Here is an 18,435-nt window from a genome sequence, read left to right as displayed (position 1 = left end):
TATTGATGAAAGAAAAAAACACCTTTGTCACACGTAGTTGTATGCTTTTGATGGTTGATTTCGAGACCTCAAATTCTAAATCTGAGTTCTCAAAATCAAATTCGTGGAAAGTTATTCCTTTCTTGAAAACTACATTACTTCAGAGGGAGCCGTTTCTCGGCAATGTTTTATACTATCAACCTCTTTCAATTACTTGTTACCAATAAAAGGTTCCATGCTAAAATAATAAATATTTTGAGTAATTATCAAAAGTGTCTACTGCCTTTAACAGACCTGACACTAAAACTACTGGCCTCGGGCCTGTGATCCAGCGTTTCGACCCCTGCTTCCCCAAACCCAGCAACCTCTTATTGAGTTGAAATTTAGACACGTGTTAACAAACCCTGTGCCCCATGTATTCCCCGTCCCCTCCCATCCTTAACTTCTAAGGGGTTACATAGACTTCAGCCCTGATGTACTTCACTGAGGCAACTAAAGTGATTGCCTCCATGCCCCATCCCTGGTCATTGCCTTTGTGCCTTTGAAATGCTCCAGAACAAGTTTATAATTTTCATTACAGGGTGCCACAGAGAAATGCCTGGTGCCCTTTTGCCCTTTCAAAAACGAAGCATACAGGCCCGAGACTTTCATAAAAAATTAATTGAGTTTTGTGTATTATTAAAAGTGGTCATGTAATGGGTCACACAGCAGGGTTATCTATGCACAAGCCTATAAAGTGGTAGTAGTAGCTAATGGAAATGTCAAAGCTTTTACACCACTACTAATTGTTTCCTTTCTTCATTATTAGAGTCCATCTGTCTGTAAGTTAGCACAACGATGTTGTGTATATTATGTATTATGTTGTAGATTGCCTTTGATAGACCATGCACATAATACACACTCCTAATTACATGTGTGGATAGAGTACTACACATGTCTTGCCCTAGACTCTCAGTGAGATGTTTATATTATGTGAATAGACTTTTGTCCAGAAATTGTGCATAGTAACAACTTAAGACTGAAAATACTTTTATAGTTTAGTAAACTTAGTCAGTAGAGTTTGTTCCATTGACACATACACATAATTACATACACGTACAGTGAAATGATACATTTAGGATTTGCATGTCTTTTTAAAAAACTTGAGATACCCATTTGAAAAAACCCCAATACACAATGACTTACAAAAATTATACATATTGAAAAAAGCTCTGAAGAAAATTCAGTTACAAAAACTTCTCTTGTTAAGAATTTCAATATTTTGATAATGACACTAGATACCTGCGTTGTTAATATTGCATGTGCATTATCAATACTGTATCAACATATTCCTTTAATTATTTAAGATAAAAAAATCCATATTCCTGCAAGGACACTGTTTGGTTGTAGTGAGTGTCCGGCTGACATTCCATCGTGTGCAGTTTCAATGTTTGTTACTGATATTGTTTTTATAAGCCCACTCACTACACATAATTGACCAAAGCTCTTTTTATTTTAATCCACATTTTACTAATGTTCACATGTTCAGTCTGATGTTAAATTTGCATCTATTAAAGACTATTAATTTTTGAAATAACAAATAAGTTGTGGCTTCGAACCCCATCCGAGTGATGATATGCCTGGGATTTTTTTTTGAGAACTTGGGTGAAGTACTTATATAGAACCAAACTTAGACTACATGTAGACCAGTATGCAGTATTTTTTTTCTCTTCAATATTAATATTTTGGCATATAAGCCTCTGGCGTGTAAACTGCAGGAGTTAAAAAAGGGCCAAAATCAGCTTAAAAACTGTGGCCTAAAAGCCGAAAATTACGGTTAATTCTTTTTTTAAAAGTAAATCATGTTGCAGTAGTATACAAATGACATCGTTTGTATGATTTGTAATGTATACATTGCAGTGTGTATGCTGAATGCACAAAGGCACATTGTATACATTTCACGTTCAACACTTCCTGTTAGTAGGCACAAATTTCCTCTCCTCTTTACTGATTTCAAAACTAACTTCAAAGAGTTTCACATCATCATTTGGGTTCATGTTTACATTTTCCCCCTCGTTGATTGTCGGCCATCCCATTAGTAGGTAACAGTACCATCGTGTACCAATGTGGATGAAACTAAACCGAATAGTTACCAGAATGAAACCACTCTAAAATGGTTTCAGTCTTTCTAACAATGATGTTGCAATGTCATGTTGGGTTTTATTTTTGACTGATATTTAGGATATCACTATAAGATTCTTCGTTGTTAAAGTCTGTTCCAAGAACTTTAAAGGACTTTAAAGGGAAGGGACACATTTGGTAAATGTCAAAGACCAGTCTTCTCACTTGGTGTATCCCATCATAAGCATAAAATAACAAGCATGTGAAAATGTGGGCTCAGTCTGTCATCGAAGTTGCGAGAAAATTATGAGAAAAAACACCCTTGTTGGACGAATTTGTGTGCTTTTAGATAGGAATTAAAGACTTCTAGATAGAAGTCTTTTATTATTTTAGTGAGAAATTACCTCTTTCTCAAAAACTATGTTACTTCAGAGGTAGTCATTTCCCACAATGTTTTATACTATCAACAGCTCTTTAATGCTCGTTACCAAGCCAGTTTTTATGTTAATAAGTGTTTTGAGTAATTACCAAACGTGTACCTTCCCTTTAAAGGTAGAGACATAGATTGGTGTTAGTCAACGTAATTAGTCAACGTAATGCTGTTTGCCCTCATAAAAATCAGCAATTAATTAATCCCGGTCTTGAAAAGTAATAAACCTATACCACATCTAGGTCCATACTGGTACTCAATAAAAATATTCCTACTTTTTTCAAAGAGCTAAATATCGTGCAGGTTATATAGAAAGATCAATTAAAGTCATATGTGAAAGTTTCATCTGAACACGGTGTTTATTTTCTGAGAAAACAGCAAAATAATTTCACGGTGTATTCACAAGAACTTTGAATTCATCTAAGTTTAGCAAGGTGAAAGCCAGTAACTGTCTCTCCCCCTGGCCCAGTATTCAGCACTCAGAAATTAGAGAAACAATTCATGCATGAAATGTGTGCAACCGTTTCTCAGATTCAAATGTTTTTGGGTTAACAATTTTCAAACCATATTACTTCAATAGGTATTTCTTATAAACGTTTATATAGGCAGTGTTTCTGCAGTGCTTCTCATCAAATCAGTTTTTAGGATCATAAATGTTTGGAGTATTTTACCAATTTATGACTCTACCTTTAAGTGGTACTTTGTATTAATCGGCTTCCAAATTAGTTCAAACAAATCTAAATTCTGGGAAAATAGAATTAGCTGTTGCAAACAACTTACCAACCAAATGGACCGAGAGTATAAATGCAAAAATAGTTAATGGCCTGACGTTTCGACCCTAGCAGAGTCTTTCTCGAAGGCTAAATTTAGCCTTCGAGAAAGACTCTGCTAGGGTCGAAACATCAGTTAATGGCCTGACGTTTCGACCCTAGCAGAGTCTTTCTCGAAGGCTAAATTTAGCCTTCGAGAAAGACTCTGTTAGGGTCGAAACGTCAGGCCATTAACTATTTTTGCAAATCTAAATTCTGTTGAAACCAAACTGTGGCTGTGTCGGAGCATGGAGGCTTCATGGTTGGAGGAATAGTGCATTCTTAATATTGTTTGTCAAAGGTTGAGTTTGATAAGTCAATCCAAAGAACCAACTTCTTATTCAGTTAGAAGGAGCTGCGACCTTTGAGACTGATTTCCTGCTCACCTTTTCATAGCAGAAAAGTTGTGAAAAGCTCTACAAAGTTAGGCCAAGTATAGGTAATCCAATGACATCTTCCAGTTGAGTGAGTTAAGGACCTTGAAATACTTTCATGTTTGTATGTAACTCAGAAGGTTATGAAAACTGAGATTGTGATTTGGACACAAGTGGCAATAGGGTCCTTATGGCCAGGGCCCGATTTCTTGGTTCAACTGCACTTAGGGGCATTTCGAATAATCTAATGTTAAAAAAATGTTGATCTTTTGGGGAAATTGTGGTGGGTCAGCTTTAAAAGAAACAACTGGAAAGCAGAATTTAGTTTTCAATTTCAAATAATACAGGAAGAAAGGTCACAGGTCCATAGGTTATTCTGAGACCTAGTGACAAAATCTTACCATAATATAAAGGTAGGTCTAGTACATTCTGTAATTTAAGCGTTCCTTAGTGGGCATTCAAAAGGTTTCTACATCAGTTCATGGATTGTATTGCAGACACAATAAAGTACAAATGTAGCTGGAGTGTTTATCAGTTATCCAAGCCTTAGGATATTGTCAGAGACATTCTGTCATGAAATGAAAAAAAGTGCAGCCATGACAAGGGGGGGGAGGGTTGGAGTTTATATTAAAAAACTACTTCAGGATCAACATTACAACATAAGTGATGTTCTGTGGACTATAATGGGTGGTGCTGTACTTTCCGTGTTTGATTCAACATTTAAGCGATTCGTCCACAGGCACATATTACAAGTTTTGTTTGTTTTTGTACGTGTTGCCATGGTGTCAAGAATTCTCAGTTTGATTCCTGGCTGTTGGCAACCCTGTGGGTAATCGATCAATCGTCACCACAATGAAAAATGGTCGCTTGCCCTTTTTTTAAATGCTTTTCCTTCAGGTGTTGTGTTAAAATACTGTATTGTTGACTCGCGATGTACACATAGTGGGTAGCTAACATGATTTGCCTCTGTAAAGATGTGATGAGTGTAGTGTGTACATGATTTGATACAGTAGGGTTCTCCAAGCTAAGCTAGTCGGGCTGATAAATGAGAATTGTGTCCAAATACGTTTATTAAGAGCAAGTTCGAGTGCGCACATTTAGTCCACCAGTGGTCGACCACAGACTAGCAACGCACATGCGCAGTGACGTACTCACCCGAACGACACGTTTGGTAGTCTAGTCAACCTTCCACCTTTTCGCTAAAGTGTCACTGGTTCCCCTCTGCGCTTAACACATGTTAGGATGGAACATGCTGTTGGGACCAGTGAAGAAACCATGGGCTCGAGGCTGGTTCCAAATGGTCGACCACAGTAGTCAACCAATGGTTGACCAGCATGGGTTCGAGTCAAAATGGTCAACCTTTAGTTAACCATTGTGCACCCTTGAACTTGCTCTAAGATAAACCATGACAGAATGCTCCAGATAGCACAGTAGGGCCTTTTAAAACCAAGATAAACACCAATGTACATAATATTCTGAAGACCTTGTTTCAATTCAGCAAAACAAGCAAAGTCATTGTATCAGACATTATTCATAAATACCTGGGACAGTTTCTCCATTTTGATTGGTTGAGAGGACATCACGTGGGGGTGTTTAAACATCCGATATAACCACCGCCAGAAGTGTTTAAACATGGGCGTCTGGATGCTGATAATTACCCTCACCTCCGGCTCGGGTAATTATCGCATCCAGACTGCAACCGGTATTAAACAAAGTGTTTAAAACCAGCCAATCACATATTTATTCCCTTATTCAAATCTAACTTTTAAATTGCTTATTGACACAGTAATGTCAAGTAGTGAAGTAAAAAGTAAATAGTCAATTCGTGATTGGTATTCTAACATCTTCATTGCAGTAGAGGTGTGTAGGTAGAGGTGTTTACATTTGGATTAATGACCAGTCAGGGTGTTGGATTGTCACTATAGTCAGGAGACCCACCTGTCATTATACCTTTATACTGGCACAATGCTACATGCTGAGGCATTGCATCTGTTCTGGGCACAGTCAAATGTGTAACCGAGGAAGGATTTTCACAGATTTTAGGGACTGTTTTTTTGTAGTTATATCACTCCAAGATTGGGTGGGTTGTGCTCTAATACCATGGTGGCCTGGTTCGATTCCCGGCTTGGCCATATGTGTGAATAGAGTTATGCATTGTTTTTCTCCTATGCCATGAGGGTTTTTCTCCAGGCCCTCTGGTTTTCCTCCCTCTGGAAATACAAAACACTTCCTCCAATCTCGGGCTTTGCTGTGTGGTCATATAAGGGTTGATGTGGCTTGTGTATGGGCAGGATATACATGTAGCTGAAGGATAAGTAAGGATGATTAGCCTCCCAAATTAGGAAAATTTTTAGTAATATAGACTTAGAGACTTTTTGGAAAGATCACTTTAACTTTTACTGGTGTTTTCCAAGGTGTGGACTGTGCATTGGCAGAAAGTAACATCAACCGCCATCACAGTCTTTCATGTTACGAAACACAATGAGAGCTTTTAAACTGCTCTCCTTCTATTGAGTAGGAGAGCTGTTTGCACTCCTCAGAACCAAACTTCACAAAGTAGACTTCAAAGTGGAAATCAAACTCAATTTTGTAAAATCTGAGTACTCATCATGTTGTATATAGGCATACAAGTGTATATTGTGTACCTCTGATGATTCATATAAAAGCATACTGGATTGTGGGATTGTATTGGTGGATTGTTATTTTTTTAAGTAGGATATGAAACTTTGCATGGTGGAAATACAATATGGAAAGGTTTGGGGTAACACCATGTAATGACTATCTCTAATGAGTTGGGGTGGTTTTAAAAGAATCGTTGGTTTCAACTCCGTTATTTTTTGGGGTTAAATGATCGAAGCAAATAAAAGCCATACTGGTACTTCATTTCCTGCTGTGAACTGAACTTGCTTCCAACTTTGTTGAAATCCAATTTCAATTGTAAGGAGTGGTATTTGTTTGTCCTGGGACAAGGTTAAGGAGTGCTGAAGAATGTGATTGCACTCACACTTCTTAAAAATGAAGGTCTGGGGGTTTGTTTTCAAGGCCAAAAAACATTGTTTGTATAAAAACTGATTGTGCATTCAATTGATTCTGTAACGTAAACAAAAGTTTACATAGAAACTAGGTTTTAGCCAGGATTTAGTTAAAGGCTGTGGACACTGTTGGTGATTACTCAAAATCTTAATTATTAGCACAATACCTTACTTGGTAACGAGAAATGGGGAGAGGTTGATAGTGTAAAACATTGTGAGAAACGGCTCCCTCTGAAGTAATGTAGTTTTCGAGAAAGAAGTAGTTTTAGACGAATTTGATTTTGAGATCTCAGAATTAGATTTTGAGGTCTCGAAATCAAGCATCTGAAAGCATATGACTTCGTGTGACAAGGTGATTTTATTTCATTTTCACAGGTTTTCACAGGTTTTTATTTTATGCATATGTTGAGATACACCAAGTGAGAGGACTGGTCTTTGACAATTACCAATAGTGTCCAGTGTCTTTAAAGGGTGTCTAAAAGGCACACAGACACCCCCCTCTGGCTAACACTATGCATGGAAACATGTCTAATGGCTTACATGTATTGGACACACAACTGCCAAACATAAACTTCATTGGTTTGAAGCAGAAGCAAAGTTATAGAGTTGCACTTTGTATGCAGAGTCCTTTGACCATCACAGACTTCAAACGAAGGGGAAGGTACATGTTGATCAGATGATCAGAATAACTGATGTTAAAAATATTTTGACCATTCATTTCAATATATCCTATGAACTGAAAGACAAAGTGATGCCTGAAGCTCATAAAGTTTACATTTAGATCACTATTTCACCAGCTCAGGAAATTGCCAAGGACACAAAACTTTGTATAACGGGTTTGTTTTATCAGGGTGAACCAAAGAGAAAAAAATTGACTGATTAAAATGGTACAAAGATATTTACAAAATAGGGAGACAGCCAACATAAGGGCTTGATGGCTCAGTTTTTAGAGCATCGGCATGTTAATCCGGTAGAGGCTGTCAATTTAAAAAATACAAATGAATAAAATTGCATTAAAAATTTAATTTGAAGTTTGACACACCAGCAATTTTGAAGCATACTGGTTATTCTGACATTGTTTACAGTATAACGAGAATGTAGCTTTTAGTTGAAGCTACTATTCATAATTAAAGAGTCACTAAGGTAACCCATGATTCATAACTAGGTTGATAGGCCTTGAAATTTACAGTCTTCAAATAAAAAAGCTTACATAAAAAAAGAGAAGAAATGGAGATGAACTTTGCCAATGATATTTTATCAGTTTTTGTCAGAACCAACCATAAATACATTAGGAGAGATTAGTTTCTTTGCCTCACTGAAAGTCATGCTATAGATCATATATTCCCTGCAAGCAAATTGTCAAAACCCACTTCAATTCTAGGTCCAAGGCTTGCTAAAGTGTGTCTTGCACAGTAATATAGAAACTGCCATGTTTGGCAGATACATACATGTAAAAGCAGGCATTGATCTATTGCTCTTGAATGGGGCGCTTTCAAATCAATTTGAAGGGTTTGTGAAGGGTACCACAGCAAAAAAAGTGCACCAAAGCAATTGCTTTGGGTGCTGTATATGTATAGGTTAGTTCAGGCCTGTAGACTTTTTTTTCTTTCTTTCTAGCCATTGCAAGAGGAAGTCCATGTTCACAAATTTTCCTTGAAATGCCCTTACATGTTCATCTCTCCTTCTTCTGTTTTGTCTCCCTCTTTTTTTTATCCGGTTTCTTGTAGTCCAATTGGTTGTTTTGCATGCCCACCTGTTGTCATTACCTTCTTGCTAGGTGACCTGCTCATCTTCGATTTAATGGTCTATACAAATAATGCAATTTTTATTTATTTCTTAGACAATATCGTTACTGAAAATTTACAACCAAAGGCAATTAATAATCATTATGTTTCCATCTCTGGCTGAATAAATAAAGCATTTTGCTTAAGTCTCTTGTGCTATGATCAATTAGTACACTTACATTATGGAAAGTCACACTCTGTTAATTTAAAGGAACACGTTGCCTTGGATCGGTCGAGTTGGTCTTTGAAAAGCGTTTGTAACCGTTTTTTTCATAAAATGCATATGGGTAGAAAGATGTTGTAAAAGTAGAATACAATGATCCACACAAACATGCCTCGAAATTGCGTGGTTTTCCTTTTACCTTGTCGACTAACACGTCGGCCATTTATGGGGGTCAAAATTTTGACTCCCATAAATGGCCGACCATGTTAGTTCGCACAGTAGAAGGAAAACCACGCAATTTCGAGGCAAACTTGGCCAACTCGTCCGATCCAAGGCAACGTGTTCCTTTAACAGTTACCTTTAAAAGGTTCAAAAAGTGGACTAAATTCAAATTTTGTTTTAAAGATTTTAAAATGGTCTAAGTCAGTCATTTTCTCCCTGGAATTTTTTTTAAAGCCCAATTTGTTAAAAATTTTTAATTTGTTTTGTTTATTTATTTATTTTTAATTTAACCAAATAAAAAGTTTTGGGTCCAGTCGCTGTGTAAAATTAGGGTCTGTGGGATAACTTTTGAGTGCTGTAAATTTGTGTGAAATTGTTACTGGCGATGTAGTTTGCATGATTGTGGTTGACGGCGAACTTAAATCATAGAGCAAAGCCTTCCCTGTACTTTAACTTTAACTGGACTTTTCTGTATGCACTCATTACTTGTACAATCTTCAATCAACACCTATATGTTATGCTGTCATGGCTTTTGTTTTGTTTGTAAGTGATCCATGTACCTGTACTGTAGAATGTGTGTCATCAGGAAATATAGAACAACAGGGAATGCGTTCCTTCATATGTATACAACAATGGGCTAGTCAGTGTAGCGAGCCTCAAAACACGCTATTTGTCTGTGCTCCCGAAAATCCCAGACCCTCAACTAACACTAAAAAATACTTCAACATGTAGCCGTGTAAATGTCATCCCATTTGGGAAGCTAAGTTGTTGCTCGGAGGGTAGGACGGTATCAAATCGATGGCGACCTGGTTTAGGAAAGGTCAAGTCAAGATCTGAAATCTCCACTGGGAGAAAGTGGATACAGCTTCAGACCCATCCCTATAGTCAATTTGGACCTGAAGAAGCGACGACCCAATTTCAACGAGCTGAAAGCAATAAAAAGAAAATTGATTAACAAATTTATTACAAGCGCTACAAAAAAAGGGAAAGGAACCAGTTTTAAATGGTACACAACAAATAGGATTTTGGCTGGTTACCTGATTTTGCTAAGCTAAACTTTTGTGTGATGGACATGTTTGATCTGAGGACTCTGTACAAATGCCCCCCCCATGGTTCATACAATCATAAGAAAAACATTGCAGTGTATGTTCAAAATTGATGTGTATTACAAGATTTCTACTTGTAGGATGAAATTCTTGGATTCACTGACTGGATTAAATATTCAATTCAATTCAATTCAATTCAATTAATCTTTATTAGATCCCAAAATGGGTAATTCAAATTCACGGATATACAGTAAAAAAATTGACACATTAAAAACATTAAAATCAGTACCATGTGTTTAGGAACCATAACTTACCTGCTTAATCTAAGTCAAACAATTCAGACATGAGAACATAATCACATTCTTGTTAACCTTGGTGTAGTCACAGTTTGAGCTTGGTCTATCAAAAATCTTAGCTAATACTCCTCAGTGGTACAATATTGAGCAAGGAGTTTGCTCTTTGGTGGTACCATAGTTGTAGTCATCAAACTTCTTCTCAGATATTCCCTCGCTTTGGAATCATCTCCTGTAACCTGCTTCCCTGTCTCTTATAACCTGTCCCAATTCAAATGTAATATCAACGGTCACCTTTCTGCTTTGTAATTTCTCTGTCTTTTATTCCTTTTCCCACTTTTGTTAGCCCTTACCTTAAATGGCCTGTTTAAGGGCCTTGTGATTTGTGACTTTCCATATTAGAAAATAACAAAGACAAACATCTTATTAGTTTCAGGCAAGATGATCTTCCTACTAATCTGATTTCCGATTGTTGCCATCAGAAACCTCCCAGCAAAACTGTTTTGTTCTTAAAAGTCTGTAAAGTCTTCTCCAAAGCCTGACAATAGGTTAGCCCTTCTACTCATGAATCTTTTTCCACGGGCCAAATATCATGCCTGCATCATGATGCACTTACAAGCAGCTGAAAGTGTACACAGATTTTTCTTTTTTTAGATTTACACAAAAATGAAACTTTGATCATTCTATTTTGTAAAACAGGACGGATCTTAAAGACGTTGCTTCATGTTGGAAACTGTCTGAAGGTAAGAGAGAGTGTCATGTGATCGGTCATTTATGTGCAGTCGTCACTTGAGGCTGGTCATGTGATCCACACTGTTGTGACTTGAGGCTGTGGTCATGTGAGTGGCTCTAGATGTCACTCTGTGGCCGTTGAGGTATTCTTTTGGGGGTTGTGTTCTGTAGACACTAAGTTTAAAGGCACTGGACACGCTTTGTAATTGTCAAAGACCAATATTCTCACTTGGTGTATCCATGCAGAAAATAACAAATGTGGGAACATTTGGGCTCGATTGGTCATCAAAGTTGCAAGAGAACAATGAAAGTAAAAACACCCTTGTTGCACAAATTTGTTTGCTTTCAAATGCCAAATTAAACACTTCGGCCTGAAGTCTTTTATTATGTGATTGAGAAATAAACTCTTTCTCAAAAAAATATGTTATTTCAGAGAGAGCTGTTTCTCACATTGTTTTATACTATCACAAGCTCTCCGTTGATTGTCACCAAGTAAGTGTTATGCTAATGGTTATTTTGAGTAATTACCAATAGTGTCCACTGCCTTTAAAAGAGTGCATGGCATGACATTTTCAATTTCACTTCAGATACTTCATTTCATTGGTTTACAATAAGCAAAGGCATACAAATTACTGATTACTTGTATCGCACATCACACAAAAGTCTTGAGTCCCTTTGCAATAAAAGGCAAAAACCATAACAAAACTAAAGAGGCAATTTATACAAACAGGCAACTTTTCAGGAGTGACTTAAATTCAGTTTCAGTTCTGGCAGTTTGGATATGAGAATTGAAAGGTTTTATCAGCTTTATAGTCAACATTTTCTCACAAAGATATATCACACAATGGGGTAGCCTATTATTCTTCTATTAAAAGAAAACAAACCACCAGGCTTGTTGGTTTGTGAGTTTACTTGCCTGACGCTTAAAGGCAGTGGACACTATTGGTAATTATTCAAAATAATTGTTAGCATAAAACCTTATTTGGTAACGAGCAGTAACGAGTAATGGAAAGAGGTTGATAGTATAAAACATTGTGAGAAATTGCTCCCTCCGAAGTGAGGTACTTTTCGAGAATGAAGTAATTTTCCAAGAATTTGATTATGAGACCTCTGATTTAGAATTAGAGGTCTCAAAATCAAGCATTTGAAAGCACACAACTTCGTGTGACAAGGTTTTTTTTCTTCTTTCATTATGATCTCGCAACCTCGACGACCGATTGAGCTCAAATTTTCACAGGTTTGTTATTTTATGCATATGTTGAGATACACCAACTGTGAAGGCTATTCTTTGACAATTACCAATAAAGCCCGGTTCATACTTCCTGCGAATGCGAATGCGAAGCGAACTTGGCGTGAATTTGACGTCACACCCTCCTTTTGCAGCGATTATTCGCAAGGGAGTAGAGCAGAGGGCAACTGCTGTGACTTGTTCGTTGCGAATTTGTGACGTCAAGATTCGCTTCGCATTCGCAGGAAGTATGAACCGGGCTTAACTCTTCCTAACTTAAGACTTTTCTTAGGACTTAGGATGAGTCCCACCCCTGCACTGTAGCATGCAGACCTTAAGATTAATCCTAAGAACTCGAGATAAAACGAATCCTAACTCTTTGTGAAATTCACCCCTGTGTCTTGAAATCACTTGCCACAGGCCTACAGTCCAGTATTTTAAGGTCTGCAACATGGGTTTTAAAATTAAATAGAGAAGTGCAATGTGACTTGCCCATGTACGTGCAATTCTAAGTACACAGATAATTTCCCGTGTTCTTGAACCACAAGTACACTTGAGAAACAGCAGTGCAAAGATTGAATACAACGAATCACCGTAAGTCCTTAATCTTGACAGATTTTCCGGCATTCATGAGAAACACATACCCAGCACATGCACCATGGGAATACCATACGTGTATTTAGTATTCAACACGTACAAGTACATGTGTGTAATTAAGGATGCTAATGAAGGACCACGCATGCCGTCAGATTCATAAATCTCTGCATAGTTCATGTTGCTGAACTTAAAGTGATGGGACAGTCACTTCATTGCCTCAAGATTGATTTCAAACTTTTGTAATGTTGAAAGTCAAATCTAAAATGAGCATAAATTTGTTCCATTTGTCTTATATTAGAAACATGGCCTAACACCTTCACTCTGGAAAAGTTTCAAAGTAATTTAAATCGTCGTCTCAAATACACAGAACATCATTTTTATGGTTACCAAATTATACAATACTTGTTGTCCCAAACCTTTATTGACAATATGATTTATTTCTAAGTTATTATACTGGTAAATACTTTTAATTGGAACATTTGCAAGGGTTGTTCTTTTACTGACTTAACCTGGAATTTGTATATTATATTTATAAAGGAAGGTTTTTTTTGTTCTCGCAGATCTCCGTGGGCAGCGTATTTCTCATGCGGCCCTTGACCAATTTTGTTGAAAAACGTTTTCCCCCAACTGGAATGTTTTTTCTTTTTTTCCCTTTTTCCTCTTGACAGATTCGCATGGATGGCCTGCGTCTGTTCCTGGTATGGTTCATGACTCTACAAGAGAACTCGACAGAAGAGGCGTACCTCATCTACGCAACGCTCATTCATGGATTCCCCACACCTCCAGCGCTCAGCGGCAATCCTTTAGAGTCTATCATGACGCACACAACCAGGCCGCCCATCAACAGCGACTGTAAGCAATGCTGTCTCTCTTTAGTGTCGGGTCTCTTACACGTGTTTGGATCAAACAGTGGTTGTCAAAACTCCCTAAACAATTCACCTTCTCCCTTCTTAAAATAAGTACACAAGAATTATGCTTTTAAAATGTGAATCTAAAGCAAATCAAATCAAAGCAAACAGGGAAACAACACACACACAAAAACACCATTAAAAATATATATTGAAGAAAGAAGACAAAAAAAAAAAAAAAAAAACCTCAAAAATTAATGTAAAAAAGTAGCAGCACAAAGTAAGTAAATAAAAATAAAGATAACCAACCCCAAAATTAAGAAAGAAGACGAGATATCGTCTGACTGCGCTTCAGAAATATGACCATAACAAAAATATTAGCCACTAAAATACATAAAATATGTCAATGAGAAAAAACATTGTAGGTGTCCAAACTGAGTTTAATTGACAAAGCAAGTTATTATTAGCAAACAACTAACAAAAAAGGTCTTTTCTAGTGTTTAGCTTTTCCCTTGCATCTGTGAAACATACATCAGCATGTTATAAGCCACTCACAGGATATGATTCTCTTCCTGTTACAGGGTTCAAGAAAGCTATTTTCATACATGTTGCATCATTTGCTATTTCCATCAAAAACAGAGAGACACTTAAATTTGCCTTGAAGAAAGAAACATGGCATCACAGTTTCGACTTGCCAATGAACATTACAAAGCATTTATGTCACGGTCGCTGTGAGGGAATACAGTGCGGTATGGTAATGTAATAACGTTGAAATCGGACGCAAATGAAAAATATAGAGACACATTAAAAGCAAAGCCTGAAGGCTGACTAAATGTAATTAGGACGGATCTGGGATTTGAAACGAATGGAAATTTTGCACCTTGGGACCTACATCACTTACACAAAGTAAATAAACACAAACGATTTGATATTGGCCTCAGAAATTTGTTGCATTCGTACGCTTCATCATGTTCGTTTGTATAGAATTTTCAACAGCTTCACTCTAATCGTGATTGAAAAATGAATAAATATGACACTTTAATTTGCTAAAACATTGTTGTATTTTTTTTTTATATCTTTGTTTAATATTATAATTTTATAAGAACTGTTTCATCACAGTCTTATCAAATGAACAGATGTCTCCTTACGAATTTTCACTTATAAGAATTTATTTCAACAATTGGAAGTCTAGCGCTAACTACGCTCCAGTTTACAAAGTGATAAGCTGACAAATGAGTTTGCTTCTTTTTCTTTTTTAAAGTATAATTTTAGGTGGACTTGGGAACATTTTGAAACTTTTTATTTTAAAGTAAATACATTTTTGTGTGTGTCAAGACAGTTCAGTGTTAAAATACTTAGGTCTTTGATAGTGTTATTGTCTCTGGCCCATGGCAGCAGACTTACCAGGTAAAATCCATTGTTCTCTGTCATGTGCGCATGCTCAGAACTACGAAACAATGGAAATTTACCTGGTTAGTCTGATGCCACCTAGCGTCCCAAAGTCTCCCATTGGCAGAGATTTTCAAGACTCGCTCCAGTTTGGCAGTAATTTAAAATAAACCGAGCAGCTTAAACTTAGGTTGTTCTCCCTGTCTCATTAACGTGCTTTGTAAATCATCTTGATCACAGAAGACAGGGGTTAAACAAAAAATTATTGTCTGAAATAATCTTTATAAACCAGACAATGTTTTAAAAGGCTTGAATAGAGGCTAAGGTACTGGTCCCCAGACTCCTTCATGCAATTAATATGCATTGAGACTAGCCAGACCAATCATTCATAGCCTTTAGTGAAGGCGCTAGTGGCTCTCCGGTTACATGCTCGAGTCACGTACACTGTGTAAGTCTAGCAGAAGGATGCAGCATGCCCACTTGGAAGTCTTTTTTATAGGCCTATATTTTATGCAATTAACCATATTGCAATCAGTCCAGATCACCAATTTAGAACTAATTGCTGCCAGCATCAATAACACTTCATAAGCAGCGTCTACAACTGGTTGGGGACACAACTAGGTGTGAATCTCCTCTCACAGTACTCCTTGACACGAACACCCAACCTACAGAGGTGACACCCATGTAGAAACCTACCAACCTTCTAAGTGTCTGAGGGTGTATGGGAATGAACCGGCTTCACCAAGCTACTCCAAATGTCAAACAATGAAAACGTCAAAACGGACAATTAATATCATAGAGTTGGCTCACTCATGTGGACCTACAAACGGCAACTTTCTTATACATTTTTGTAACCTGTGGATGGTTACTGTTGGATAAAACCAGCTTCACCAAACCACACAAAATGCCGTCCAGGGAGTTTATACACTCTGATTAATAATAATAATAATAATAATAATAATAATAATAATAATAATAATAATAATAATAATAATAATAATAATAATATTAATAATAATAATAATAATAATATTTAAAATTTATATTGCGCCCCTTACATACAAAATGATCAGAGGCGCAGAACACTTGTTAAAAAGCACAGAGTGGAAGAAAAAGACAAAGAAAAAAGACTGGTCACCAGGCCAGTGCCCAAACAAAAGTATGGGGATACGTCTGTCCCGCCAACAGAGAACTAATTAGTTACTTATTACATAGGCCTATCTCTGCTGGCATCGGTAAAGTTTTGACCTTTTTAGGAGACAGACGCCTCTAACCCTATCTATGCTAAAATTCTAAACTAACTGGCAAGGTGACCATAGAAGAAGACATTAAAGAGCTAAAAAGCGGTATTAGTCAAGGACTGGTCACTTTGCCCTTTGTTTTTCAATGTTTCAATATAGTGCCTGCATTATGCCTAATTCAAACTACTTGTGAATATTAATATGCGGTACGAAATTTGATGACACAAATGGATAATTCGCATCAGTTGCTCAAGTCCTGTAAAACATTTCGCTGTGAAAACAGCCCTGTGTCGTCAAAGTTCAATTCCCCATCGCAGGAAGTATGAACCGGGCTTAAAGACTCTTTCTTTTAGACAATGAGTGCACACTATTTTAGACTTTGACCTCAGTAGATTAATATTGATCTTGAATTGTTTTTTTCTATTCAGTGCTCGTTCAGGACACAGAGATCTTACCCATCATCCCTTGCCAGCCCGGTGACAAGGTACCAGATAATCTAACCAGATTAATGCTGGAGGCAGTACTCCATTATAGCGTCTGTCAGGTATGATGAGTTTACCCCTCCCCCCATCCCTTCTCCCCCCTTCCCCCTTCCCCCTTCCCCCTTCCCCCTTCCCCCTTCCCCCTTCCCCCTTCCCCCTTCCCCCTTCCCCCTTCCCCCTTCCCCCTTCCCCCTTCCCCCTTCCCCCTTCCCCCTTCCCCCTTCCCCCTTCCCCCTTCCCCCTTCCCCCTTCCCCCATCCCCCTTCCCCCATCCCTTCTCCCCCTTCCCCTCTTCCCCCTTCCCCCTTCCCCCTTCCCCCTTCCCCCTTCCCCCTTCCCCCTTCCCCCTTCCCCCTTCCCCCTTCCCCCTTCCCCCTTCCCCCTTCCCCCTTCCCCCTTCCCCCTTCCCCCTTCCCCCTTCCCCCTTCCCCCTTCCCCCTTCCCCCATCCCCCTTCCCCCATCCCTTCTCCCCTTCCCTCTTCCCCCTTCCCCCTTCCCCCTTCCCCCTTCCCCCTTCCCCCTTCCCCCTTCCCCCTTCCCCCTTCCCCCTTCCCCCTTCCCCCTTCCCCTTCCCCCTTCCCCCTTCCCCTTCCCCCTTCCCCCTTCCCCCTTCCCCCTTCCCCCTTCCCCCTTCCCCTTCCCCCTTCCCCCATCCCTTCTCCCCTTCCACCTTCCCCCTTCCACCTTCCCCCTTCCCCTTCCCCCCTTCCCCCTTCCCCCTTCCCCCCTTCCCCTTCCCCTTCCCAATTCCCAATTCCCCCTTCCCCCTTCCCCCTTCCCCTTCCCCTTCCCCCTTCCCCTTCCCCTTCCCCCTTCCCCCTTCCCCCTTCCCCCTTCCCCCTTCCCCCTTCCCCCTTCCCCCTTCCCCCTTCCCCCTTCCCCCTTCCCCCTTCCCCCTTCCCCCTTCCCCCTTCCCCCTTCCCCCATCCCCCTTCCCCCATCCCTTCTCCCCTTCCCTCTTCCCCCTTCCCCCTTCCCCCTTCCCCCTTCCCCCTTCCCCCTTCCCCCTTCCCCCTTCCCCCTTCCCCCTTCCCCCTTCCCCCTTCCCCTTCCCCTTCCCCTTCCCCCTTCCCCTTCCCCTTCCCCCTTCCCCCTTCCCCCTTCCCCCTTCCCCCTTCCCCCTCCCCCTTTCCCTTCTTCCCCCTGTCCCCTTCCGTGATCTTCCATGATGCTTACCAATAGTAAGCCACTTACGAGTTAAATTTGAATCATGTCTGGTTCAATGACTTGCTTAGTTAGAATGCACCGCTTACATCTGAATTGCTCAGCATATGGAGACAGTTGCTATGTCAAATGTTACGGCAAGCTTTTGTATAACAACCTCCAGATTAGCAGATACTGGTACCATTGTGCCTTAAACGTTCATTCAGAATCTCTTACCTAACTACACAAAAGCTTGCCCAGAACCACGTGACATACACGTAGCAAATGCGTCTGTAGTCTGATGAATTCAAATTTAAGTGGTAACTTGTGATCAAGCATGTCACTGTACCAGACAATATTAAAATCTAATACGCAAATGGTAAATCCAATCCAATTTCACATGATTCACTTAGCTTCAGGATTACATTACAGTGTGTACAATATTGGTCCATTCAGCAGCAATGCTACCTGCTGATGTATGGTCTGTTCATTTTTTAAAGGATGTGTGCCGTACTACATTGTCCTGTGCCATGTACAAGTTT

General features: G+C 39.0%; 1 protein-coding gene across 1 annotated transcript in view; it reads left to right on the top strand.

The window, feature by feature from the left end:
- The window catches only part of LOC139936731 (ral GTPase-activating protein subunit alpha-1-like), a 110,981-nt gene that overhangs the window by 12,811 nt on the left and 79,735 nt on the right, over positions 1 to 18,435 (top strand). Inside the window, exons 5-7 of the mRNA XM_071931633.1 lie at positions 10,932 to 10,975; positions 13,458 to 13,641; positions 16,696 to 16,811. Coding sequence (XP_071787734.1) covers positions 10,932 to 10,975; positions 13,458 to 13,641; positions 16,696 to 16,811 — 344 coding nt within the window. The remainder of the gene's footprint in view (positions 1 to 10,931; positions 10,976 to 13,457; positions 13,642 to 16,695; positions 16,812 to 18,435) is intronic.

This window comes from Asterias amurensis, chromosome 1 (genome assembly GCF_032118995.1).
Source record: "Asterias amurensis chromosome 1, ASM3211899v1".
Taxonomy (NCBI): Eukaryota; Metazoa; Echinodermata; class Asteroidea; order Forcipulatida; family Asteriidae; genus Asterias; species Asterias amurensis.
This window is presented reverse-complemented; position numbering and strand designations above follow the sequence as displayed.